Source organism: Gallus gallus, chromosome 1 (assembly GCF_016699485.2).
Source record: "Gallus gallus isolate bGalGal1 chromosome 1, bGalGal1.mat.broiler.GRCg7b, whole genome shotgun sequence".
In the NCBI taxonomy this organism is placed as follows: domain Eukaryota; kingdom Metazoa; phylum Chordata; class Aves; order Galliformes; family Phasianidae; genus Gallus; species Gallus gallus.
The window spans coordinates 25,124,575-25,151,204 of record NC_052532.1 but is presented as its reverse complement, the minus strand read 5'-3'; the positions used below and the strand labels follow the sequence as shown (position 1 = coordinate 25,151,204).

Genomic DNA, 26,630 nt, shown 5'->3' with positions numbered 1-26,630 from the left:
GGTGGTACTAAATTCTTAATTCTCCAGAGTTTTCCTGCTTCTTTAGGATGTATTCAAGTGAAGTATGTTTGCAATTACCTGTTTTGGAGGCTGCAAAAAGCAACTCTGTGCTGGAAGCGGTGGTTCTGGAACAGAGAAATACTCTGGGTCAAATTAAGATAAAAAGAAGGCACTGAATGTCACAGGCCAGGACACAGTACTCCAAGTAGGGTCTCATGAGGACAGAGTGGGGGGGGGCATCACAACCCTCACCCTGCTAACCACCCTTCTTTTGATGCAGTGCAGAATACATACAGAGCTTGGGATTCCATGGGTGAGAATCTGCATATTTCTCTCTAGGAGGTTAATTGAAACACCTCAAAAACATACAGAGGAGGACACAATGATGGATGTCAGATATGAGAGCAAAGATGACTTATTTATCACTCATATTTTCCTTTGCTTTATAGTGAAATGCAGCACCTATTATTCCTGGTATCTGCTGCATTGTAATGAACCCCATCCTTGTTCTTGCTACTAAACACTTTGTTTTGTATCCCATTTGCTAGAAGAGTCAGAGAAGGAATTTTTCTGTCTCCAGAGCACAGATTCTAACCAGTGCTCTTTCAACAGATGAATATAAGCTGAGGATATTGACCTCACACCCCAAGTTGTGTTTTGAGGGAAAGAACATGTCAGTCTGTATTTATTGCTCTGAATCCCTCTGAAGTGCACACTGAAGGTTACTGTTTTGCAGCTAGGGATCCCCTTTTCAGAGACTGGAAGAACAGGTGAAGTCTCAGGGACTGTATATGGGCATACTGGTTGGGAAATCTATTTAGGAACATAACAAAACAAGAGCATAGCACCAAATATACTGAAAGGAAGGAGGTGCTCGGTTGGCACGTAAGCCTGTGTATTTATTCCTGTAATGGTGCTAAACCACCCTCATCTAACTCTTGTCCCACTTACTGTATTTCTTCCTCTTTCAAAGTTATCTCTGTCACTTGGGTTAAAACTTGTTGATGTAAAGAACATATCTGCTTCTGTGTTGTGTCAGAAAGAGAGCACTTTCGGAATTTTCAGCTTAATCTATTATTTGTCAGAACATGTTGACTTGTCAGAACTGAATGCAGGAATGTATAACAGAGTTTTAGAACAGTTTCTTAGGGTGGAGGTGCTGGCCAAAAGGAGGTAGACAGTTGGACTGGTTTCCCACTCCTCCCAGGTCAGCACTGATGGTGTAGGGACGTGAACATGGTTGTTCTTGGATCACATGAGGCTTTTGGGTGTTTCACACAAATTTCAAAAGCTCTTGGTTTCATCCCAGTACAGAGCAGGAAAAAGTCTGTAACAGCAAGAAGTTTCATGGGATGAGAAAACAGTTTCCTGCCCTATAAAATAGAAAGTCAGCATTATGTGTACTGTAGCTGTTTCCTAATTACAAATTCCTGTTCTTTTTTAATTATTACTTTGAAACTGTGTTTGGTTATTTTTCAGAATTCTTATCACTGATTAATATAAAAAAAAAAAAAAAAAAAAAAAAAAAAAGGACATTGGAAAGAAAGACCTTCATTCCTCAATACCAGAAGTATGAATTGTCTTTACCAGCTAGTACTTGCAAACAGCCTGTGTTTCTGATGTTTATCCCAGCTCTCGATTATGACTCTTATCAGATAACAGGGAGTAAGAACAAGTCCTTGTTTCCAAAACCTATTATTCTGTGTAATTAATGAGGTAAGCCAGACAAAGAATTCAGTAGGTGCTGAAGTAAAATGTCACAAGGAATGCAGGAAAATTATCGATGTTTTAATCAATCATACAAAAACACAGAATTTATGTATAGCTGAAAGAGTTCTGTCTGAATGAAATTATAATTCAATGTAGCAATCCTGATTTCTACTATTAGTTTGTAATTTTCAAGGTCATCTACTTTGATTCCTTTAAGCATTTCTGTGTTAGTAACAATTGCTTAACTATAGCCAAACTATAAGTATTTTCCCAAAGCACGTGATCATACTGCTGTTAGAATGCATAATTGTTTTCTTCACAAGGGAGCTAAATTTGGCTTAACAACTGTGTCATGGCATTAACAGAAAATGTCTGGTGTGATGGGGCATAGTGTGGACGCTGCACCAAAAACTCATAACCACAGCTCATTTAATTGATCTTCCAGGGGGGTGAAATATCACACTAGTCATCTGCCTTTGGTTTTCAAAGCCACATCAAACAATTGCGTGGAAAAATAAAAAAAGAAAAGTGCTAGGTTTTTTTGATTTCATCAGTTAATGGCTCTAGGTCACTTGATACCCCTTTGTTTGCGATACAGTGATATGCCTGTATCTTCTAAAGGTTCACCAGAGTGACTTATTGCTGTGGTACAAGGCCTAAAATAAAACTTGCACATGCCAGGCACCACATGATGCATAAAATATTCTAACAATATATTACAAAACCTTGTCAACGCTTGGGAAAATTACTATTCTAAGAAGTAGAGTTGGATGAAAAAAAACATTCTTCTTCCAAAATGGGCCCTTAGGAAAGATCTCGAGGGAGAGAGGAAAGGGGTTTTTCCTTTGTTCTGATGGAGAAATGTCTCTTCCATGGTTAATCAAAAATGTATCAGAATAAAAGAGAAGCCCAATCCCAGCTCAGATCTGTATATTGTTTAATCTCTTCTATTTCTTATTTTCGAACAGCTGTGCTAAGAACCATTCCAGCCCCTTAGGGTACTTGCCAAGTATCTTATATCCACACACTAAAGTGCTATATCTGCTTTGTGCGCATTGTGAATATCCTGAGCACATTTGCTTTCAGCTACCTATGCACCATCTTGTTCTAAATCCTATCAGCCAGCTGTTTTAATGCCAATGGAGGAGTAGTCATCTCTCTTCTACTGTTTTACAATACACCAAAAGTTCTTGCAAAATCTATCATTGTAAAAACTTGCTGTACAGAAAGCAGTGAAATGAGTACCCACAAAGAACAGTAATCATAGCAGTTCTTAGCGCAAGGCTATTAAGGACACTAAGTAAGATTATGACACTTAAACTGAAATAGTTCAGGTAATATTCACAGTCTGGAAAAAGATTTCTGTTGGCTGATAAACTTATGCTTTACTCTGTGAAACATAACCACTCTTCTTTTTAAATGTATTTTGACAGATTAAACCTGACAATGAAGCCTGTTACTGCCTATCCTTCTGGGATTATCCTATTCCTGTTTGCGTTGCTGCAAAGAAGTCATGGACAATGCAAAGAGGCAGCTAAAAAATCAGAGATGAACTTGAATGTAAAATATGATCTTCCTAACTTCATCACAGAGACGCCAATTCAGAATGTAGTTTTATACAAGCATCATGTTTATATTGGAGCAGTCAACAAGATTTATGTACTAAACGAGACTCTCCAAAACATTTCTGTCTACAAGACTGGGCCAATTTTGGAGAGTCCTGGCTGCGCACCATGTGAAGACTGCAAAGATAAAGCTAATCTGTCTAACAGCGTATGGAAGGATAATGTCAACATGGCACTGCTCTTAGAAACCTATTACGATGATCAGCTCATCAGCTGTGGTAGTGTGTCTGGAGGTGTCTGTCACCGTCACATCATTCCCCCTGACAACCCTGCTGACATAGAAAGCGAGGTGCACTGCATGTATTCACCGCAGGTAGACGGAGAGGCAGATAATTGTCCTGACTGTGTTGTAAGCACTTTAGGAACCAAAGTTCTGGTGACTGAAAAGGACAGGTTTGTCAACTTCTTTGTTGGAAACACCGTGACATCTGCATTTCAACCTCCCCATGTACTGCATTCAATATCAGTTAGAAGGTTGAAAGAGACACAGGATGGGTTTGAATTTCTTACAGATCAGTCTTATATAGATATCCTCCCTCAGTTCCGCGACTCGTATCCCATTAAGTATGTCCATGCCTTTGAGCATGACCACTTTGTCTATTTTCTGACTGTCCAGAGAGAATCTCTTGACTCCCAAACTTTTCACACTAGAATTATTCGCTTCTGCACTTTAGATTCAGAGATGCGTTCTTACATGGAAATGCCTCTTGAGTGTATTTTTACTGAAAAGCGGAGGAAGAGGTCCATTAGAAAGGAGGTATTCAACATTTTGCAAGCTGCATATGTAAGCAAACCCGGTGCAGCCCTAGCCCATGAAATGGGCCTTGGATTGAATGATGATATTCTCTATGGCGTTTTTGCACAAAGCAAACCAGATTCCTCAGAACCAACAAACAGATCTGCTGTCTGCGCAGTCTCCGTGCGAACAATCAATGAGTTCTTCAACAAGATTGTTGACAAGCAGAACATGAAATGTCTTCAGCACTTTTATGGGAAAGATAGCAAATACTGCTTGAACAGGGTAAGTGACAAATAGTTTTTTTACATTTTAGCACTCTTAGTCTCTCTTTGACTATGCCATTGTTAAATAGCTGTCCTCTCATCTTCAGTCACAAAAAGTAAGGCCCTGGTAATTTCAGACTACCTAGCACTGCTGGTGATTCATCCTTGTAAGAATGAGTTTCTGTAAACTGACTGAAAATCACTGAGGTCCTTATGGTGCTAAGTATTACTGGAACTGGGGGGAAAAAAAAACAACAACAAAAACACTTTTTTATTCTTAAGTAATTGCTTATTCTGTGTTCTCAACAGTCCGTGCTGCAGATAAGTAGGATGTTTAGGGAATTATTTCTTTCACTGTCTTAAAGAAGTCTTCATTAACATTCGTATCCATGTGCACTGAAAAGTCTCTGAAAATATCACTCATATTTTAGGCTCTGTTAATGCTGAATCACTGCTCTCTTTAGGAAAAAAAAAAATAAAATGAAAGTGCTGGTTTGGAACATGCCATAGAGAGCCAGATTGTAATACAATTACTCATGCTTAATACATAAACGGTCCCACTGAAATCAGTTTTCTTAATGAAAGAAGTATCTATTAAAAGTGTGTCTGAGTGAGGATGCCAATAGTCTCAGATGGGAAAAGTGGCTGCTCTGTGCACCACGTGTTCAGGTGACTGCTGAGATACTGAGGTGAAGGAGGCACAGACATTATTTATTCCTTTCTGGTCAGCATCTGTGCCCGTGGCAGCACTTGGAAAGGAAATACAGAATCTGAAATAGGATACTTCTAAAATTTATTTCGAAACATAAAACATTCTCACTTTGAATTATGCAGCAGGGCCTTACGTGTGCTCTCCGTGGAGCTTTCTTTTCACAAATAGAAGGAAATTGGAGCTGCAAGGCAGCATGCTGCCCTTTGCCTCAGGGCAGGGCCAGAGGGGCCATGAGGAGGCTGCTCAGCCCAGTGATCCCAGCCAGGGCTGGGTCAGCATGGCAACAGCTCAGTCTGCCTTTGGGGAAGGCTTGGGCTGAGGATGGGCACTGCAGGCCTCTGTAGCTCCAGTGAGACCAGCTCAGCACGCTGCCTAGCCCAGGCCATCCAGAGGCCTGACCCCATTAGGAGCTGGGAACATCTGAAATGAAAGGAGTGGATTGAGAGGGGGCATCTGCGGAGAAGGAGCTGTCACTGAGATGCTGTGGCTTTTACCCAGTAGTGGGAATGTGCTCAGAGGTGGGGTCCAATCCAGTCAGAGTATCATCAGCTCATCATTCTCTGCATTCGGGACTGCCTGCTTATTGCTGTCCCCATATCCAGGCATTGCCAGTGGATGCTGATACTGCAACGGCAACAGATGTAGCACCTTATCCCCTTCTTGAGGAGAGGGGAGTCAGGAACTAAAAGCAAGAGAGCAAACATTCAGTACAGTGACTTTCAGTGCATTATTGCTGTCCTTATTTTTCATTTCAGGTCTTAGTATCATTTTATTTTCACATTTCAGCTCATTTTTTGCCAATGAAAGTGCTTTTTTTCCCCCTTATTCCCAGGGTATTTTATTTGTGAGTAACTGTCTCATGGCCTTTATCTCATTCTGTTCTTGCCTATAGACCTGTTTCATAAGGTGACTTTTCATAGTGAAGTATACCATTAAAATATTGACAGAATAATTTGCCACTTTTTACATGCTGGGAAGTACTTTCTTGTTTCAAAAGCTTTCCCAGAGTCTGCTGCTGCTTTGCATATCAGAACTGGATGTCTTATACTGCAGACGGTTTATTATAGTTGCTCAATTTCAAGAAATGTCATCAGAACTCTGATTTCTGCTACATTAAATTGATAAAGGCAAAAATGTTGCTGTGATTTCCTATGGTTCCTTTAAATGGCACAAAGACAGACAGAATTTTTTGTCCTGATTGTTTGCTTAACACTGAGACATCAAGATTGTCAAGCTTTGCCATTCCATTTTCTATACTTTATTCCAGAAGAATCACTATAGCTCCAACACAAAACATACTTTGAGCCTTTTTCAGGTTTCATTTGGCCAAAAAAATGGGCAAGAATTTGCCAGGCATCCTTTATGCACCTGTTTTTCTGAGGTATGCAAAACAGATCAGAAAGTTTGAAGAGCAAAGGAAGGGAAGGAATGGGAGGAAGAAAGAATGTTTGTGCTAGTCAGATCTGAACTCCCTCGATTTTGCTGGAGATCAAAACAAAACAAAATCCCAAACCTTTCAACTTGTCTTATGTCCTTTTTTGTAGATTATTAAAATGCACTTTGTAAGTCACCTTCAACTTAAAAGAAAGCTTTTATAAACTATGAGAGTTTGTCACAGTTTATTTTGGCAAAATTAAAAACTTGCTTTTTGTAATGCTGCCAAGATGATCTTTCTTTTCAACGTTGACAGAATGAAACCACAGACCACTGAAGCAAGAAAAAGGCTCTGACCGCTATGAGAGTTAGTCATAGGACAGTGAAAACAGTCCAGCAGTGAATAAGAGTTACCACTATCTTCAAAATTTAAAAGAAAAAAAAAAAAAAGCCTTTAGCAGTGTTTGCAAGAGACCGCTATGCTATCTGATAATTTGGTTGCAGTCTGATTGATGAAGACTGTTTCATGTTACCAAAAAAATTCCCAGTAGAAGATTATGCATGATTTGGTTGGCCTTTGAGGTGGTCCATCTTTCTAGGAGGCAATCCCTCAGTACTGTTGAGACTAAGGTTGCTAAAGGATGCTAGGGCTGCAAAATAAATCAGAATAAAGCAACCAAAACATTTCTTCAACCCTATCTTCTCCAATTTTGCTCTTTTTAAAAAAGCTTTATACTAATCTTGATGTGCTTAGTAAAATTTAACCTTGTTTTCTAAATCAGTGTTATGATATGCCTGTCTTTCTGTTAGTTCTCCTGACAAATGCAACCTTTAGAAATTTTACAGATGTGAATCCAAGTGTGACTATAGAGACAGATCCAATATATGCTCAGGCTGTGGAAACTGCTAAAGTGCAAGGAGCCCCGTTATAAACAGCAGAGGGACTAAATGGGACCAGAGAAGGAATTGCTCACCCATGGGAAAAGTCTCTGTCAGAGCTCAGTGGGAGAGTGTAGTCAAGCAACCACAAGATGTAAATCCAGGCTCAACTGTGCTTCACTTATTCCAGTGTTCATGGAAAACATTTTAAAATCAAAATGAAATGTTTTCATTTGTGTTTAAGTGAAATACTTAAGAAGGCAAAGCCTGGACTCACTGAAGTCAGGGTTAGGAAAAGTTAATCCAGTGGTGCATCTGACTGGCATCAGATGTACTTCAGTGGAACTGAGACCAGTTAACAGTTCCTGAGAATATCCCTCAGTGAAGAGCTGGCTGTCACTTGAGTGACGGAAAGGAGGAAACTGAACTGGCTTCAAATTAAAAGTAAAATGTGGAGTTGTAGTAAAGGAGTCTTCTTGCTGAAATCAGTACTGTGGAAGATTTTGAATCACTGTTCAGGAGTCCCATCACACACAAGGAGGAAACTGGACATTGGCTTTTATTCACTTTCAGCTGTGGTACTGGAGTGGAGGTGTACTTAGCTGAGGAGACAAATACTGCTTGTTTCATCTGCGGATGTAGCCCAGTAGTCTCAACCTCTGTGGTGAACTGAATGGGATCCTCCAGGTGAGGAAAATGGTTTGAGTTCAGCCTTGGCAATCTCGGCTATATATATCAACTGTCAGATCAGAATCTTATGGGCTCTGTTTAGCTTTTCTGTGTCTGTCATTTACCAAACTACTGTGAGCCCGTTTTTCTGCTACCCAGTTTCATTCCCTACAGACTTTCATGGAAAAGCATCTTTGAGAATGAAATCAACTCTAGAAGTTCCTTCCATAGGGACAGATGAGAGGCTAACATACTCCATTTACTTTCTGGGAAAAGAGAAACCACACACAGGCTTTTACTACATTTCCCACAAGTGTCCTAAAGCAAGACAAGCTGGTCGCCACTCCTGTCAAATGAAAGGCACAAAGAGATAAAAATCGTACTGGAAGAGCATGAAATGAAAACAGAAAATCACCAAAACAAGAGATAAAATGACAGTAAAATGAACACATGCTGATGCTTCTTTATTACTATTACATATCATGATAGATGAGTAAAATTGGGTTATGCTTATATTGTAATGGAAGAAAATAATTGCTGCCTTCTATCAGGAAACCACAAAGGCACTTATTGATCTGTCATCCTTAGGGTATGTCTAGGAATATTTAATAAAATAAACAGAGACAAATAACTCTTTTGAAGCCCTGTAACTCTAATATCCCACACCATTTGGCTTAAAAAATATTAGCAGGCTTAAAAATAGCACCACACCTCTCTGGTTAGGAAGGGTAGATGTGGCTTATTTGGATAATCTCACAGCATAGAGGATAAGTCTTTTCGTACTGTGAGTAGAATGTGTCAAGTTCCTTCCCCTAAAAGTCAGGCACCAGGATCCATCTCATTGATTCAATCATTTATTCTTTTTTTAAATGCTACATCAAACGGGACACCGAGCTCTGCCTGGGCATGAAGCCTGATCCTAGCCATACAGTTTTTGTGATAGCTTCTCTATGGGTTCTGACATCTCAGAAGGATAAATAAAGAGCAATTTGGTGATGAGCAATGCACAGTGACACCCTTTAAAACAGGCTTAAATCACGCTAGTAAAATGATGGACTGCATCCACATTCCTGTTCTGCATTCACTGCCTGTCTGCTGAAAGTCCGGGAAACACCCCACCAGTGTCCCTTGAGTCGTTCATGGCACCAAGCAGAAGGCTCAGTGTGCTTGCCACCCCAAGACCCTCCAGCATTAGATACAGTACCATATACTCACTCAGTCTTGTGAAGCGTGTCTGGGAAAAGTGTGATGACTGCAGGAACAGTCTGAACTGCATGAAAAAAGAAGCTAGGCACAGGTATGGCTATGGTTATCTCAGGCTGGGCCAGATTCATTGGAGGCATAAACCACTGAGGTGAGAGCTGTTCTGTCCGTGGGGTTGCCCTGGGACATTGACACAAGAAAGTTCCCAAGAAAAAGGCAAGGCAAGGAAAAAAGCATGTCAAGGACTTTGGAAAGTACCATGCTGCCCTGAGTAGTAGGTGTATTCAGACTCTTCCAAGCCCCAGCATATATGGGACCCGGGGGCTGACTGACCTGTTAATCTAAGTGTTGAAAAACTACAGAGTTTTTCGTCTCCTGATGTCTTGTTAAGGACCTGTCTCTGGCTCCCAGTGCTGCTGCTTGCTATTTTATCATCTTCTTGTTGAAAGCTGGATTTCTCTGTGAAAAAGTGGTATCCGTTAACCTACCATTTTCTGCAAAGGGCACTGCTTTATCATCCAGAGTTACTAATAATGTTCCATTTCCAGAGTTTTTAATCAAATTCTTCCACCGAAGGCAGGGTTCCCTGTTGGCTATTAGTGTGGGAGAGTGATAGCGCTGCATTTCTCTGGAATTTCACAGAAATCATTTCAAGCAGAAAATGTTTTTAATTTTTCACATTGATGTCTGGATATTCTGGTCGTGTGTTTTTTATTCCTCAGAGTTTCTGAAACCCTTTATACTCTAAAGACTAGAGTTGCGCGTAGAATAATTCTCTGATCCTGTGTAACTCTGACAAAATGTGAAAAACTTTACGGTCCCACAGAAAGAGGCTTCCAAAATTTAGACCAGTAGACATGTGACATTAAGTACACTCACTGGAGATGTAGTATTCAGATCAAAGTCTATTTTCCTGGGTGCAAAGCAAATGCTAAGGCTCCTTTTCTCCACTTCAAGTTCCTATCTAGTCTGCAGATGGATGGTTTGCAGTGGGACACTGTCAGCCCTACCGAGAGAGCTGGCTGGGTTTCTTTGCATACAAATCCACGTTCCAGAGAAAAGGAAGCTGATTCTGCAATGCACCACATGCATATCTACTAAGTCTTGGATTTAGCCCACCTGGCTTTGATAGTTAGCTGAGACATCTAAGTCAGGAACGAATTTCCCTCAGCTTCTGCTGCCAAATGATGAAGAAGCATATCCAGAGGGCATCCATCTCAGATACCACAGTACTATAAGCGCCTAACAAGCTTTCAGCCTTCCATTTCTGCCCGTCTATGAAATACACTTTTTTATCCTGTCTGCATTTAGAACAAAAGCCCTGACGAGGCAGACATCTGCCTTTCAACTTCCTCAGCACCACCCTTACCTCAGCAATTTCTCTGCTCACAGTTTGATCTGACTCAGGACCACATATCACCATCACGTTCACTATTGCTCACTAAAGCAACAGTAGTCAATTAGTATCCAGGAGACTGTTGTGTCACTTGGACTTTCTAGGTTAAGAACTCAGACAGCTTTTCCATCAGAGTGGAATTACTCCTGATTTCCACAGACAGAAGTAAAATCAGAGTCAAATCCCATACTAAATATATATATATATATAAAATACTGCAAAGGAATAAAAACCGTTGAATAAATGTTTCAGAAAGCAAGAGCAGGTCACAAAGAAATATTAGTTCTACTGGATATGCAGTGAGTGAATACAATGAATTGTTAGGGGAAGAATGATCCTGGGTGAAGTGATAATGAGAGCTTCATTTTCTCAAGGCATATGCAACTCTTCTTTTATGCACTGACTAGAAATTAGGGCCAATTGTATGATTTTCTCCTACTTTCTGGACTCCCTTCTATTCCACACATCTCTTATACCACTGTTTTGGCTGCAATCATAGCTGTTGAGCAATGTTCTCTTGCAGTAAGAGTCTCCACACTCAGCATTATTTTAGAATATCTGGTCTACATGAAATTCACAGCTTCTCTGCATCGTCACAGGTACCACATAAATAAGTATTTCTCTGAAAAAATGCAGCTAATGTACTGTATAAATGTATATCCAAACTGTTTATAGCAACTCCTATACCTTATTTTATTTATTCACTATCTGTAATTAGTCAACACCTCTCATTTGATAATCTGTATACTGAGGTAAATGTTAAATTAATATAAAGGAAATAAGCAAAATGCGAAGATTACTTAGGTCCATTTTATCTCCCAAATCAATAAGATTTACTTAGTGCTAATGCACTAACTGAATTATGAGAACTAATGCAGCGCTGTTCAATGACAAAAGCAAATAACTCTTTGAATGATCTTGACAATAGAACATATAATCATCTTAATTTGTATTAACTAATTACATTTAACGTAGATGTCTTTTTACCTTATTACCTTAAGTGGAGCATCACTACAGTAACCTCCTTCTCCTCCTCATTTAACAGTGAAGTAGATCAAGGCAACAAGTATAGGAGTTAGTGGGTTGATATTGTGTAAAATTTTACTTCAGTAGAGTTCTTTTAAGATTCCTCTTTTTCTGGGAGTCATAAACATTTCCACAATCCTTCCTTTGACTTAAGCGAGTTCCAGATCAAGTTCTGAAAGCTCAAAGTATAGCTTAATTTCCTCTAAATTTCTCCTTCTTTTCCAACAAGTACTGTTTTGAAGGGTTAGCTTCCTGTGTTACTGAGACCATGTCCAGGCAATAGTAATGCATAGTATTGGCCACAGCATGATTACGGTTGCTTAATTGTTTCTATCTTGCTTTTTCTTCAAGTCTCTTACTTTGCAGTTGAGAATTGAAATTTTATTCTCAGAAAGGGAACATACTTCCCCCGTATTTTATTAAAAAAAAAAAAAAAAGAAAAAACAACTTGAATTACATTCAAATACATGAGGAATAATAGGAAGAAGAGGAAGGAAGAGGGAAACAATTCTTTGTTTAAAACAAAAAGAGGAAGAAGCTCTTTTTCCATGTAAAGCTATGTTTCAGTGCCCCAGCAGAAGTTCTTAGAAACAGAAGAACCCAGTCCCCTACCATAGATGTGTTCAGTTCTCAGGCAACACTGGTCTGAGTTCTCAACACCTACACTCTCATGAAGTGACCAGAAACACCATATATCTTCTTCTGTAGGAGCTGTTTGGTGATAAATGTGTGCCCACTAGTGAAACTGGTTCATTCCATTTTTTATTGTTTTTTCCCCTGCTTATTATCACAAGAACAATTCTGCTTTGCAAAACTATGTCTTAAAATTCACTTCACTTTTTGTATGATATGTTTTAAAATACATTTTTGTGATGTGAACTCTGAATGATTTCTGTTCCTCCTCCCAAGAACATGGATATTAGGTAGCTGCTTGACAGAATAGTTCTTGAAGAAGATGGGCATATGTACCTAGTAAGCTATCTACTACCTACCACTGCCTCATTAACATGGACATTAGATGTCTTCCTGGGCTGTGAGAGCAGCAGATGGGCTGTGCACAGCATACTGTTCCCATATGGTTTTCATTGGGTCCATACTGCAAATAATAGCTGACTCATCTATCGGAATACTTCTTTCCAAGGATATACTGAACTCATCGATATAAATATGTGCAATAGTTCAATATGAAAGACCAAAGCTCGTCACTGGTAATATCTAATAAAGGAAATGAGAGAATACGGTCTTGGTAATCTTGGTGCCAATGAAGACTGCTGTCATTGTATATTCAGCCCGCTTTTAAAGTGTATATACAACTAGCATGGCTACATGGATGTCCCTGTTTAGATACACATAGCTGCTTCTTGGAAATGCAGCAGCAAGTTTTGGGAATTCACACTGCTGTTGTGATGATCTAACAGGTGACAATTCTGACTATAGAATTGCAGTTTATATTCTTGGCAAAAGCTGAAGTGCTGCATCTGAAGAACTTGTTTCTCATATTCCTCCATTCTGACTGGCTTCACTGTACAGCACTGAAGTTTGTTCACAAGATATTCTTCTCTGTTCAGTTACTTACAAAAAATAAATGTCCATAATTTTTCCTTGTATGATCATTCATTGTCCTCATAATCAAAGAATTGAGACAATTGTGTCCAGTGAGAAAAACAAATGTGACCATTCCTTTTTAGAATTGCTAGTAGTGAAATTGGGTCAATTTCACAAATTTTTGTTCTTGCAAATTGCAGAGGAAAAAATATTCCTCCATGGGATCAGCGTAGAAAGCTACGTATATATGTCTAATTTTCTCCCTTGTGCTTTATTCCATCTGACCAACTATGATGTGAAACTACATGGAAAAGGAGAAGGTAGATTGTCCCTTTGCCAAGGGAATTGACAGAAAAAGGCACAGAGGCCAGGAAGGTTGTCACGGTTATTTTTCTTCTCACCTCGTTTTTTCAAGAAACCAAGGATCTTGGTAGTCATCCCTAACTGAGTTCAAAGTTAAGGAGACAGATATGTGACAGTTGGGAAGATTTAAGAGGTTTATGAAATCCAAAGAGTAATTCCTTTCACAGATAACAATAGACAAGTCAGGTTCATAACGTACCTCACATTTTTTAATTTGGGGGATGGAAAAGAGATGGTACAAGTTCCAAATCTAGTCTTCTAATAGACATCCAGCATGATGCTGATCAAGTCACTCACCCTTTACAGGCAATATCTTGGCTTCACTGAAGTTAGCGGAGCCAGAATTTTACTTCTTGTCTTTCATATGGAAGGACAGAGTGATCAAATGCGTTTCTCACCCGGAGAGAGATATTGTACACTACCCAGAAAATTTGGATGCATTGCAAAACAGCAAAACTTTTTTGGCTAGGAACACTCAAGAAAATTGAGAGAGAAAAATCTGAAGAGGTTCTTTTGTTTTCCTCGCAGTTACTATTGCTGCTCAGCCTGTTACACATGTAAGTTCTTCAAAATTATATATTCGTATATGAGAGAATACACTCCTGAAAACACAATTTTCAGAATAAACACAGTTTATTCATCTTGATTCACTGACCTCCATAGCATAAGATATAAGGAACTATGCTGGTGATTTCCTAAATGTCTTCATACGCTGTTTTGACTTTAAATTGGCTTGGGAATCAATTTGCTATGTAGAATCATCCATTCATTTCCTTTATAGCAGTTATTCATTGAAAACGGATTTTGCCATTTGTGGATATCAGGCTCCAGCTCATCTGGCAGTATCTCCTTTCTCCATGATCCATGTTAAACCATAGAAATGCTCAACAGAGAAATGCTGTAGGCACTTCTGAGTGTCCATTTCCCTTCCTGGAGACTCCCAGGACCTATAGCATGAAGCTAAAGCTGATATTAGTAATTTGATTCCTGGGAGCCAATAAGTAAAAAGTCATATAAACTAACCAGTGGGAAAAAAGACTCCCACCTATTTCCAGTGTACTTGAATTCTCCTTCATAAATGTAGTATTTTACAACTGACACTAGTAAATCTTATTACTTTCAGTCCACTTCTCCAATTTGTCAAATTAAATTTAAATTTTAATGATGTCCTCCAAATTGCTTGCAAGACATTATGAGATGTTCTGCAGTGATTAAGTCATTAATTTCTAGTTTATTCAAGACATTAAGCATCAGATCAAGACATATTATCACTATCTAATTGAGCACTGCACTTAAATGAGAAGAGAGGTTTTGGCCAGCTCTAGAAAGACCAGCCTGGAGAAATGCTTACTGATCTGTTTCTCCAAATAACACTGCTGCAAATGCCAGAAATGCTCACAAAATTCCTTGGTTAAATCTTTTGAGACTTTCTGTCCCTGAGTCTAGCTTTTTAGACTAGATACAAGGCACTGACAATAACTTTCCTTAGTGGCTTTAAGATTTTCTCCATGCTTTGCACTTTCAGTTTCACATGCGCAGCTGTGTCCAAAATATTAAGTTTGATCATGGTGTAAATCATCAGCTAACTGCCAAGCAGCAACTGGTTTTGATAGCCCAGCTCAAAGATTTCTGGAGACTTCTTCGATGTGTTTGTCTTCCCTGGACCAAGACCAGGATAAATCCTGAAACATCAAAACTTTTATGAACAAGTAAGATAGTGTATGTTATGTCCTACCCTTCTGGATGTGGACAAAAGACAGGACGTGCCTGCACCTTGCTGCATTTCAGTGGCTCACCTACAGTAGCTTCACAAAGTCCTCGCTATGAGTCATGTGCAACTGGCACTTCTCATAATACAGGAGAGGCAGTATAGCCCAACCCAAGCACTTACCCGTGCTCTAATCGTCCATTTCAATATTTGTGTGATTTGTCACTGGAACTTGGCATAGTATCCCGAGTGCATCATCTGACATCAGTTATTTTTCCACATTGACAGCCAAGAGGATACTTACGTGTACACTCAGAAAAAGAGAGGGAGAGAGAGAGAGATTCAATCTTCAAAGAGTTAATTTAAAGCAGCTTCTTTGCTGAAGTTTTCTATGTTATCAATCTTTCTATAGTTTTCTAAGTAGCCTTTTAATCTCTCTATTTCTTCTCAGGGTTCAAAACATTTGCATTTTCTGAACAGCTAACCTTATATTGTGGTTGGTCCATGAAGCACCAGGTTTTGTAAGAGAGCCATATGTGGAACAGTCCGAAGGTTCTTGGGCAGATACCCAAAATTACAACATCTCTGAGGAAGGCTGAAATGACTTTGTGGCTGAACTGACTTCAGGGAGGCTAGGAAAGGTGTCAAGGCAAGTAGGAAAATCTAGCCACTTGTTAAAATGAGTTTGAACAGAGCTTCACAAGGAGGGTGAGGATATTCCAATCATGTTGAGATGAGCAAACAGGAGGAAGTGTTTTTTTAAGGTTAGAGCAGAAACATCATCCCCAAAGTTGTTTTTTGCTCATGCAAGGAAAGGAATTAAAGCAAAGAGCAGAGGTCCCAAGGTGGCGGAGGGTAAACTCAGAAACCTGCATTACTTCAAAAAGCATGAAAAGTGCACATCTTTCTGCACTTGAACTATTCATACTCATTGTATGAGTAATCTTTGCACAGATGTTTCAGAAATATTTTTCAACTGGATAGGATATGAGTGCAAAAGAACAAAGCCTTTAGCTTGTTTGGTGGCCAAAACAAAGAAAAGTTAAATTTGCCTACTGGTGATGATTTAACCATGTCAAATACTGGGTTAAAAATATGTATTCAGTGAATGTTCAGTGTGCTTAAATGCAAAGTATTAGTTGACTTCCTAACATACACTGATAGTTAATATCAAAACATATAGAGAAAACACTCTAGCATGTGGATAACCAAACTGAAGTGACTGCTGTATCAGGTCTAATCTGGATGCCTTCTTTCTGTATCATTAGAGCGTGTATAGAGATTTCAGTTGTGCTTGTTTGGTCTTATGCAGGGTTTTACATAAATGATACAGTAAAATGGCAAGACACATGGAGAAAAGCTGGCTCTACTGCTGAAAGCAACCTCCAGAAATCATAGGAAACTTCACTGGCCACTACTATTGCTGGGCACAGTTCAGAAATACAACAATTTAACAGCAAAGGACCGAACCATTGTAATGAACAGTTTGCTAGTAGCATTTTCAATGCATTGTTTTCTTTTTCCAGAATTCACCAGTGTTTAACCAACTAGAAATTCTGGGTTAATTGTATTCTTTTTCATAATACTTTGATTATAAACAGTAGAAGGAAAATCATCCAAATCAAGAAAATACAAAAATAAAATTTTACTCCTACTTGTTCATAAAGTATAAGATCCAAATCTGTTGAGTGTAGTGGAAAGACTCTGTCTTTAAAAGGCTTAATTCAAGCTTTTAAAAGGATTTAAAAAACATGTTTGTAACTACAAATCAATACAAAATCATGAAAAACCTAGTTCTGAATTGATTTTGACAGAGGGAATCATCATAAGATCCTTTATAATCTTCTTTCATGTTTATTCATAAAGTATGCTACAGTGGGAATACACTAGATGACATCCAAATTTAAACTTGTTAGAGATTCTTTAGGGGGTTCTTGGTTATTAGTTGTACAAATTCTCCAAAACAGATGATGTACTATCAATAGTAATGGAATTTTCAGTTAGTAGATTACGATTGAATTATCAGAACAGCAGGTTATATTCTTCTCTAGAGATTTCTTAAAGTGTACTCCTCAAGAATTTTTCCAGTGAAAATTAAAAACATGTATTCTCTGTTGCCAAACTGAAAAAGAAAATCCTGCAAATACAGCAACTATTATAGTTCACTCAAGACATACAGAAATTGGACAAAATAGTGCATAAGCAATAGATGATCAATATAACAGCTTAAGTAACTATAAAAATCTGGCTTCAACCTTAGTTTCATAAAAATACACAATCAGAAACATATTTTTCCTGCTCTATCTCCTTCTTCTTTCTTCATCTTTTTCTTTTCTGCCTTGTTACTGAAACAAATGTGGGGAAAAATAGAACAGAAAAAGAAAAATGTTGGAAAATCTTATTTTAATGCAGAAAAGAAAAGTGGGGAAAAAAAGCAAAGTGTTTTAGAGAATCATTTTCTAGGAATCAGTGTTATAGAAACAAGTGTGTTATCGGTCAGGCTCTGCAATCAAAGAATTCTGAGAGTCCTGTTGAAGAAGCATTATGGAATTCACTAAGAGAAAAGATACTTTGATATGTATTCTTATACATACATCATCTGTTTAAATAAAGACCCTATGGTCTTCTTCCTAACAGACAGAACGAAAAAGTTAAAAGAAACATTCCCATAATGTTAAGAAGTCATTGCCTTCCTCAAGGAACACCATAACTGATGAAGCAATTAAGTTTGAAACGTTTTAAAATACTTTTGGTCAAATGCATTTGCGCTAAATGACTTCACTCTGACAAAGATCTATTCTTACTCATAAAGACAGTACTCATCTGTACTTCATTTTCTAACAGGCTTTTTCAAGAAATGCTTCATACTGCAGAGCACAAGATGATGAATACCGCTTAGAAGTTACGACTCCCTTGCAGAGGGTTGACTTGTTCATGGGCCAGTTCAACAACATCCTGTTAACTTCGATATCTGTCTTCACCAAAGGGAACCTTACCATTGCCAACCTGGGAACTTCAGAGGGCCGCTTCATGCAGGTAAATATTACCTTCACGCTAAAAAAACATTCTGGAGTTTTGCAGAACAGAGAAAAGTGAGGACCAGTATTATCCAGTTTAACAGGGTGTTAGAAAATTCAAATTGCTGAGCAAAATAGAGCCTCTGGAACATAAACAAAGCATCTAATGGAGCACTCGGCATTTTAAACGTTCACATGGGACTTGTGGTTTGGAGCAATGGTTCTGGATCAAATTCCACTACAGTCTCCAATTAGTCCATCTGGTTAACTTCAGAGATCTGTTTTGGTCCATACAAACTAGATTTCTTTCAAAGGAAAATAAACTGCACTTTCTGTCCTACATGCATACTGAATATGCTTCAACTCCAGCTGGGGGTAGGAAGGTCTAAAAGAATGACTGATTCTTCAAACTGTTTCAGACATGTGCTTCATAAGGTCATTTGATCTAGAAGATCAGATTAAACCTAATTTAAAGTAAAATGCCCAGACAACTTATTGTGCAGAAACAGGAGCGTTAGTTGTTTCTAGATACTGATCCACTTTTATGGCACCAAATTACTTGCTATTGTACCCATATGAGATTATGACTCACAGCTGAAGAATTGAGATTAACTTCTTCCCCTACATGCTTACAAGTATCTCTGATTGCATCTTAGATTTTACAAGACATTTTCTTCACACTGTTCTTTTGGACAGCATTTCTTCCTGCCCTAAAAGACGTTTTCCATAATAAGTGGTAAATTATGCTCATGAAATCTGTCTCCCTCCACTGAGTGCATAACTGATCTAGGTAGGCAGACTAGTCTGCGTGCCTTCTTTGTAGGTGAATAATGAAATAAGTCTAAACCCGTAGGGCCAACAGTCTTTTTGAAGTTTGTCAGTCACACATAAGAGGAAAAAATACTTTGAAAGCAATGAGGGCTGCCTCTATCTACCCATATCACTTCAAGCAGTGTTAACCTGCAGTGACCACCTTGGAGAGCTTGGCTTCTAGAGCTGCCACAGGGTCCAGCCTGGGTGTGTATGTCTGGATTCCTCTTGTATCCAAGTATCTACATCCTTTTCATTCGGACAGCTTTATTTGTCCTGAACTGTTGGCAGTCTGAATATCCTTACTCCGTGGGCTGATGAGTCATCAACGATAGGAGCGCTATCCATCAACCATTGTTAAATTACACTGAATAAGAAGGCCATCATGAGCTGCTGTGCCCTTCCAGCTTTCTCATTCTGACAATCTTCCATTAGAAAACACTTGGGCACTGCACCTTCTTATAACAATCTTTGTAGGGTGTAAGTCATCAGATAGTCTAAATAACATGCTTTCTCTTTCTTCTCTCCCTTCCCCTCATTCTCTGTCCTTAATACACCCAGTAGGCAGGTGTGCATACTGTTTCCAGTATTTATTAACCCACAGTTGGCGCCTATTTTGGTCAAAGGGAAGCCAATACTCCAACTACTTCCTTCTGCACAGACTGGATGCAGAACCTGTCCCTTACTGCACAGTCTGTTGTGCTCCTGCAAAGCGGGAGGTCAAAGTAATTTTCCACAAAAGATAGGTGGAAAACAGGAGAAAATCAGAGCAAATTACATTTCTCCTTTCCCTCTAACAGATAGGAATTTAACAAAATGTTCAGTGACAACCCTGCCAGTTTTGCCTGAACTTCCTTTGACAGCCTCGTTATCTGTAAGCTGCAGGAAGTCTTAAGGCAGGAAAGGCAAATGCTAAGAGCTACGTGCTAAGCACAGGAGCAACCTACGCTCTGCTCTTAAGCATAGATACTGGTTCACACAGTGAACATGAGCAATTTGTTTAACCTTTCCGAAGGCATTTCCCTATCTAAAAAATACAGTTAGTAACAACCACTATCTTACTCACTGCATTTGTTTTTGTCTGTCACAAAGCTTTTAGGGAGCTTTGGTGGAAAGCACAAGCCAGCATTATTTTTATTTGCAAGATTCCTTAAATTATTCATTCAAGTCCTGAACCACACATTTCATTCAGACATTTACCCAATTCATAGAACAATTAAAACATTTCCGGGATACATTTCCCATTCCAGGTTCAACTACAGATCAAAAGAAAGGCTATTGTGTAAACTGCATATTGCCATTAGCAGAAATATTCTCATCATTGAATTAGATTGGCTTGAGTTACAGAGGAAAGTTATCATTGGTCTTATACCGTAACAAGAACGAGCTCTTTCTTTGAGAGTTTGGTGCGACCACCAGGAGAATAAGCATACTAACTAGCTTTAATGACACCATCACCAAGTAAAATCCTTAGTGTTTTTTATTTCCTTTAAATGGTCTTGGAAGGAATAGTAGGTCACTAGGATGCAGATGTGTCTTTTTGCAGAATGTAATGCTCACTTCCATTAAATCTTTCATTTTTTTAACACTTACAGTTATCTAGGAAGTGCTTTCAAGCATGTTCATCAGGAAATGCCCAACAAAAGTAGATTTTCAGTGTTTCTATGGAAATATAGCTATTAACTGCAATGAGATGAAAATCATTAAATACTGAGACATTAAACTAACACTACTGAAGTAAAATGGATTAAAAAGTCAGGATAATCTAACAGTAACTTAATTCATCAAAACAATATCCCAGTCAATTCCCCATACTTTTTAGTGAAGAAATTTAATTGTTCTTTTTTTGTTTTATTCACAAAGCTTCTGTTATGTGTTGCAAGGGATCCTCTGTTGTTTCCCTTATTGCACACCTACCTTTTGCACAGTGCGTCATTTGCCCTAACATATTTACCTCTTTGTACAGGAAAATACTGGATTTTCTTGTACAATCTACTTGTAACTTGCAGCTATTCAGAGTTGACCATACCTGTTCAGAGAGATTTGCTTTCAGAGAAAATGAGTTGCATGGTTCTGTCTATCAGGGAACCTGTTTTACAACAGGTTATATTGTATTAACATCTTCATATTTTCATAGAAACTATCTAAAAGAAAAAGAAAAAAATATATATTCAAATATGGATTTCTTCTAATGAATGCAGTTCATCCTGTATTTAGGTCCTCTTTGAAGTACTAAATTTCAAGTCTATCTTTAGACAATTTAGTCTGTGTCATAGATTTCAGCACTAGCAGTTATACATGAGATTAATAGTTGCACAGTACCTCTGTCTCTGGCAACTGCACCCATAGGTACAGAAGCAAACTACTGACACTCAACTCAAGAAAAAATTATTTGAAAAAGTTTCTCACATTCACCTGCTTACGCTCAATCAGTAATCAACCATTTGATCCTCCTTTTCTTTCTGTGGTTTTTCTTGCTCTCTTTCTATCTTCTTTTACACTATCTTCTGATCATCACTTTTTGCCTTTCTACCAATGCCTCATCCCTGAGTCTGTTTCCATTTCCATTCTTTTTTCTCTGTTTACTACGAACTTAAAGAAAAGCATTTCTGCAAAAGTCAGGAGAAGGTTTAATATATAGTTTCTCAGAACACAATTTTTCCTCCTGTAGATGATGGCTAGCTGATTCAAGGTTTTTGATGTATTTAGAGCTGGATCACACTGAATCTTTACAAGTGATTCCACTGAAGCCTATGGCTGTGCTAATGACCCAGCATTTATCAGAAAATAGCCTGTATTTTGCTTCTTTAAAAAAAGTATCAGAGGAACAAAAATAATGGGATTGCAAAAGCAGCTATGCTTTACCCAATCAGCAAATAGTCACCTGCTATTTTCTGCTTGTGCTTTTATTTAGATTAAAAAGAATTATGCTCTTTAACAGCTCCGGAAAGCACTAATAAACTAGTACTGGAAAGGAAATGCAGCCTCCTTTACTAAACGTATATTTTTTCAGCCAAAATCTAAAACTAAAATCAAATTGATCTAGATGGTCCAAACGCAGAAGATTCATGAGCTCTTTTAAGGAAGACAATTGGGGCCGGAAGGTGAATTCCAAAGCTCTCCTGGAGCATAATTGCAGCCCATTGACATACTGAGCATGTTTTGGCTGCATCAGAAATGTTAAATCTTTATTTGGCCATGAATAGATTGGAGTTTGTAGTTTACTAAATATTGTGGAGTTTCTGTTACAACACAGAACAGTAATAATTTTTCTAAGACAGCTGACACGCATGAGACGGATAAGAAAAATGGTTTTACTTCCTTCCTAAGCTAGAGCCTGACAACAAGCTTTTTTTCTCCCTCCTTTTTTTTTCTGTTGAGAAGTTGCAGCTGTTTCGACCTTTCTTATTGTGCTTGTTTTCAGAGTGTGACTGGGAACAGAGGCTGAAAGTACAGCTGTTGGGTGCAAAGTGAATCAGGTATTTCACAGTGGTTATTTGATTAGAAAACAGCACACAGTCACACTCCCATAGCTGTGGAATCAGATTTACAGCTGATGTAAACCAGTCTTACCCCCTTGAGTTAGAGATATTACACTAAGGATACTTTCAGAACTGGAAAAGACACATTTATTACCAGTCAGTATTTCAGGGAAATTATAGTTTGTCACAAATAAATAAGGAAATAAAATCTATGCTTATAGTTTTGGTCAGCTCCAAGGTGAAGCTTTTGTTTGTTTGTTTGTTCCTGAGATGTTATATTGCTTCAGAGAGTGAGTTTTGAGTAATGAAGAAAAGAGCAAAGTTCTTCAGGAAGGGGAAGTCTCTCTGATAGCTCTGGGAGAGTGGGATATGGGAAAGTTTTAAAAGATCCTGAAAAGCTCACATTCAGTTTGGTCTTAACAATGAACAAGAGGCTCATACCTCTGATGAATGCAGAAGCTGGTTTTCAGCATAACACTGTTTGGAAGCAGAGCACTGCATACACTCCACACACCTGAAGCTGACATCACTGAGGTCAAACTCAAACAAATGCACTGTTTGTTGGTTCCCCGCTTCAGGAAAAAGGACGGAAAAGTCTTCACTGTAAGCTTCACAGCTACTATGAGTAACAACTCTCTTTAGGTGCAATTTTGGCAGTAGTGTCCTATCACTTAGGGACTTCCTGACTCTCAGAGTTAAACTCAGTGCAGAGTGGGGTAGCACTGGGCTATGCAAGGGGTGAGGATCTCCTCCAGGTGTCCCCTCATCTCTATGGGACAGTAGCGTGTCAATTCTGTTGTTCCTGGAGGTAAGAGCGTCTTCCCATGGGTTTACACGCACCCTGAGATGCAGTCAGTCCCTCATTGGCTGCAGTCCTGTTCAGTCTGGCTGGATATGAGCCAGAGCTAGCTGAGAAGCCAAGCGTTGGCAAGGCATGGTCACACACTGTCACGTCTGAGCAGCTTCAGGACTGAATATGGCTTGGGGCATGAGAACCAAAACATGCTAGCATAGATAGTCCTTGCTGGCATAGAGAACATCCCGCATGACAAGCCGCCCACCCTCCTCAGGGCCTCTCTGCACTTGTTTGATACAAAGCAATAACAAATAGGAAGCTTTTTTTCTAGAGATCCATTACATCTCAGTATTTTTAGCCAGATTTTTCAGCTAAGAAAGGAAGTATGGGGTTTGAATGAAGATTTCAGGACATACAGGGGAGATGTATGAGGAAAGTAAAAGGACAGACCAATATTTCTCCCAGTAGTCTCCGTGTCTGGTACTCAGTGGCCCAGAGATTTCCTGAGCTGGAAATTGCACCCGTGCCTGGTGTTTAATAGTCCTTAATAGTCTTTTAATAGTCCATAAAGGAATTCTTTTCCATTAATTCTGCTTATTGGTTTTTGAATTTACATGTTGCTTTGCCCTCCACAGTATCCTGTGACAGTGACATCATGCTATGAATGATGAAGAGATTCCTTTTGGATTTCCTTCATCTGTCGCATTATCTTTTCATTTGGTGCACCCCACTCTGTCTGATGAAGCATAGGGACTCAGCTCATGCAGATCAATGGTTTGGGAAATTTTCACGTGCAGAGCAGAAGTCTGTTGGCTTTCATATCCGAGTGCAGAACACTTGACAGTCGCATTCATTTCCCAGGAATACATATGATTAGAAACAAACACCACCACCAAACTATAACACACACATCTCATTTCCCTGAAAAGAGAAAAATCAGTATGTGTCATAGCTGCTTTCATAGATTACATGCCAAGCAACACAATGCATGTTACAGAAATGAGTATAGAAAAATTAATCACATCTGCTTTTTATTTGGAACTGCACTCAGCGCTTGGAAAATTGTGTCCCAGAATTCAGCAAGAGAGCCAGGCATTCAGCATTGCTCTCCTCTTGTAAACAGCAAAATGGCAAAGCCTCACTGCTTCAGGAATTGAGGCTCAAAGCCATGGTGCCTATTAGCAAAATGGTTGGATACAGAGCAAGGGAGTACAGAGCTGTGCATCTTTGAGCACAGTTATTCAGCTCATCTATACCACAGCACAATGGAAGCCGTTTTCACCTTTGAACTGGTCAAACTTCTTCTGACCTAATTCCCTTCCTCCTAGATAAATATTATTGTAATAAAACCCACCAGTGCAAGTGGCAAGCCCTTTTGGAAGCAAGTGCAAGGAGATTAGAGATTTATGAGCATGAACTTTAAATCAGGCAAAGCCAGGAGGAAGAAAGAGAGATGGGATACAGGCAGTCATTGCAAAAGCTGTCCTACTCAGTGCCCACTCCTGTTCTGCCTTTGCGGACCAGAAATTCACCTGGCTTTTCAATATTGGCAGTCTGGAGTGTTCAAGCTAAATGCAAAATATGCATGCATGCATTTATAAGAATGTGAATTGTTGCAAATCTTCCCATTTTGTCATTTTTCAACCAGCAGAAATCGGTGGCAAAATCTATGTAGGTGATACTTTCATCCCTGTATCTCAACTTTTAACAGTTCTTTCTGTGGTAAAGAGAGTATCTTGATGATCCCCAAAAAAATATGAAATAACAGTGCATAATGCAAAATCTGTACAGTCAAATTAACATGAGCTCCTGCTGACAAATAACTGTTTAAGAAACACACCTGTTTTAATATTCCATTTGAAGAGAGAAGCTTGCACCCTTCAGAGATGATCCATTATACTCTCCATGGATTAGGATGATATACAGCATTTAGAGAGCTACATATGTGCCCTTCACAAGGTTTTGCCACATATCCTGAGGCATTTGAGGCATTACAGTAAAGTTAACCCTGAGCCTATCTCTGCTGGGTAATGGCCTCCACCTGCCAGACATCTAGGGGAAAAATAACAATATGATACTTAGAAGTGATTCCTTTAAGAAGGTTTCTCATTTTTGCAGAAGATATTTCACCATACACACAGTAACATTTGTAATTCAATCCTGCTGACCAGCACAACTGAGCATCAGAATGATTATTTTTAAAAGCCATTGCACGCTGTTTTTCAACTCAAATTATTAGAGTCTTAATTTGCCATATTATCCATAAATTAACCTAGAGTCAAGTCTTCTGACTTAACATTAATGCTAACTGATGCTAATAAAAGAATATTTAAATGAATTACTTTGATGTTCATGGACATAAGTGATCACTGGCTTCCAGTATAAAGGAGATATTAAATAATATATTAGTTAATTAATTAATTAACCATTGGCTCTTATCATTGTAGAAGTACTTAGAGCTACACACAAAGATTATGCTTTTTTGTGTTTCTCTTAAAGAGAGAGACATAAATATTGCTTTTGCTTTAAGAAGGATGTCTAGGGTTGTAGCGACTAATTGGGAGTGTGCTGCTTGGAATGCTTTTTATCAGCATCAGAACAGTCTCATGGGTTCAAACTAAGGGTCCATCTAGGTCAGTGCTCAATCTCCAGCCATGGTGAGAAAGGAACACGTAGGGAGCAGGGCGTCATGTGCACCTTCTGCTTCAAGCCTCCAGCTATGTTTGGTTCTTCAGTTCTGGGTATTTTCTGAGCTTGAAAAATTGGGTTTTGTCTGTTTAGCTCTTTCCATGTACAAGTGAATTTCCCTTTAAGTGTGCATTCCTCTTGCATTTACACCCTTTGGCAAGGAGTCCCACAAGTTTGTCACATATTGAGAGGAAGCCTTACTCTTTTGTTTATTTTGAATCTGACACTCACTTTTGCCTTCTGATGGTATTCAGTTCTTCGATTGGGAGAGATTAAATGATCAATCCATATCCACTATCTCCTTGCCACTCAGGATCCTGTATGTCTTTTTTATATCCCACCCACTAAGTGAGTGCTTCCATTTTTAATCCACTCAGTCATTGTTTATTTCAGCCTTTTGATCACCTTTGGTATTTTTCTCTGAACCTTTTCCCATTTTAATGTATTCTTTTTGCTATGAGGCAACCAGAACTGCACAGAGAGTTCAAGGATTGGAACAATCATAAGCTCATATGAAATAAGGATCTTTCCCAGTTTATTCTCTAATCTTTTTCTAATAATGTCTAAGTTTTGGTGGGTTTTTTGGGTTTTTTTTTTTTTTTTTTTTTTTTTTTGACTTCTATTG

The 26,630-nt window shown here is 38.8% G+C and overlaps 1 protein-coding gene and 1 long non-coding RNA gene across 4 annotated transcripts in view; one reads left to right on the top strand and one right to left on the bottom strand.

Annotated features, from left to right (window-relative positions):
- Positions 1–26,630, top strand: part of MET (MET proto-oncogene, receptor tyrosine kinase) — an 88,022-nt gene that overhangs the window by 15,985 nt on the left and 45,407 nt on the right. For both annotated transcript variants that reach the window (XM_015279209.4, NM_205212.3), the window contains exons 2-3: positions 3,144–4,356; positions 18,057–18,248. In XM_015279209.4, the coding sequence (XP_015134695.2) occupies positions 3,157–4,356; positions 18,057–18,248 (1,392 nt within the window). In that variant the 5' untranslated portion in view covers positions 3,144–3,156. The remainder of the gene's footprint in view (positions 1–3,143; positions 4,357–18,056; positions 18,249–26,630) is intronic.
- LOC121106667 overlaps positions 18,148–26,630 on the bottom strand; it is a 76,723-nt gene continuing 68,240 nt past the window's right edge. For both annotated transcript variants that reach the window (XR_005839438.2, XR_006931610.1), the window contains one exon: positions 18,148–24,238. This is a non-coding gene — a long non-coding RNA (uncharacterized LOC121106667). The remainder of the gene's footprint in view (positions 24,239–26,630) is intronic.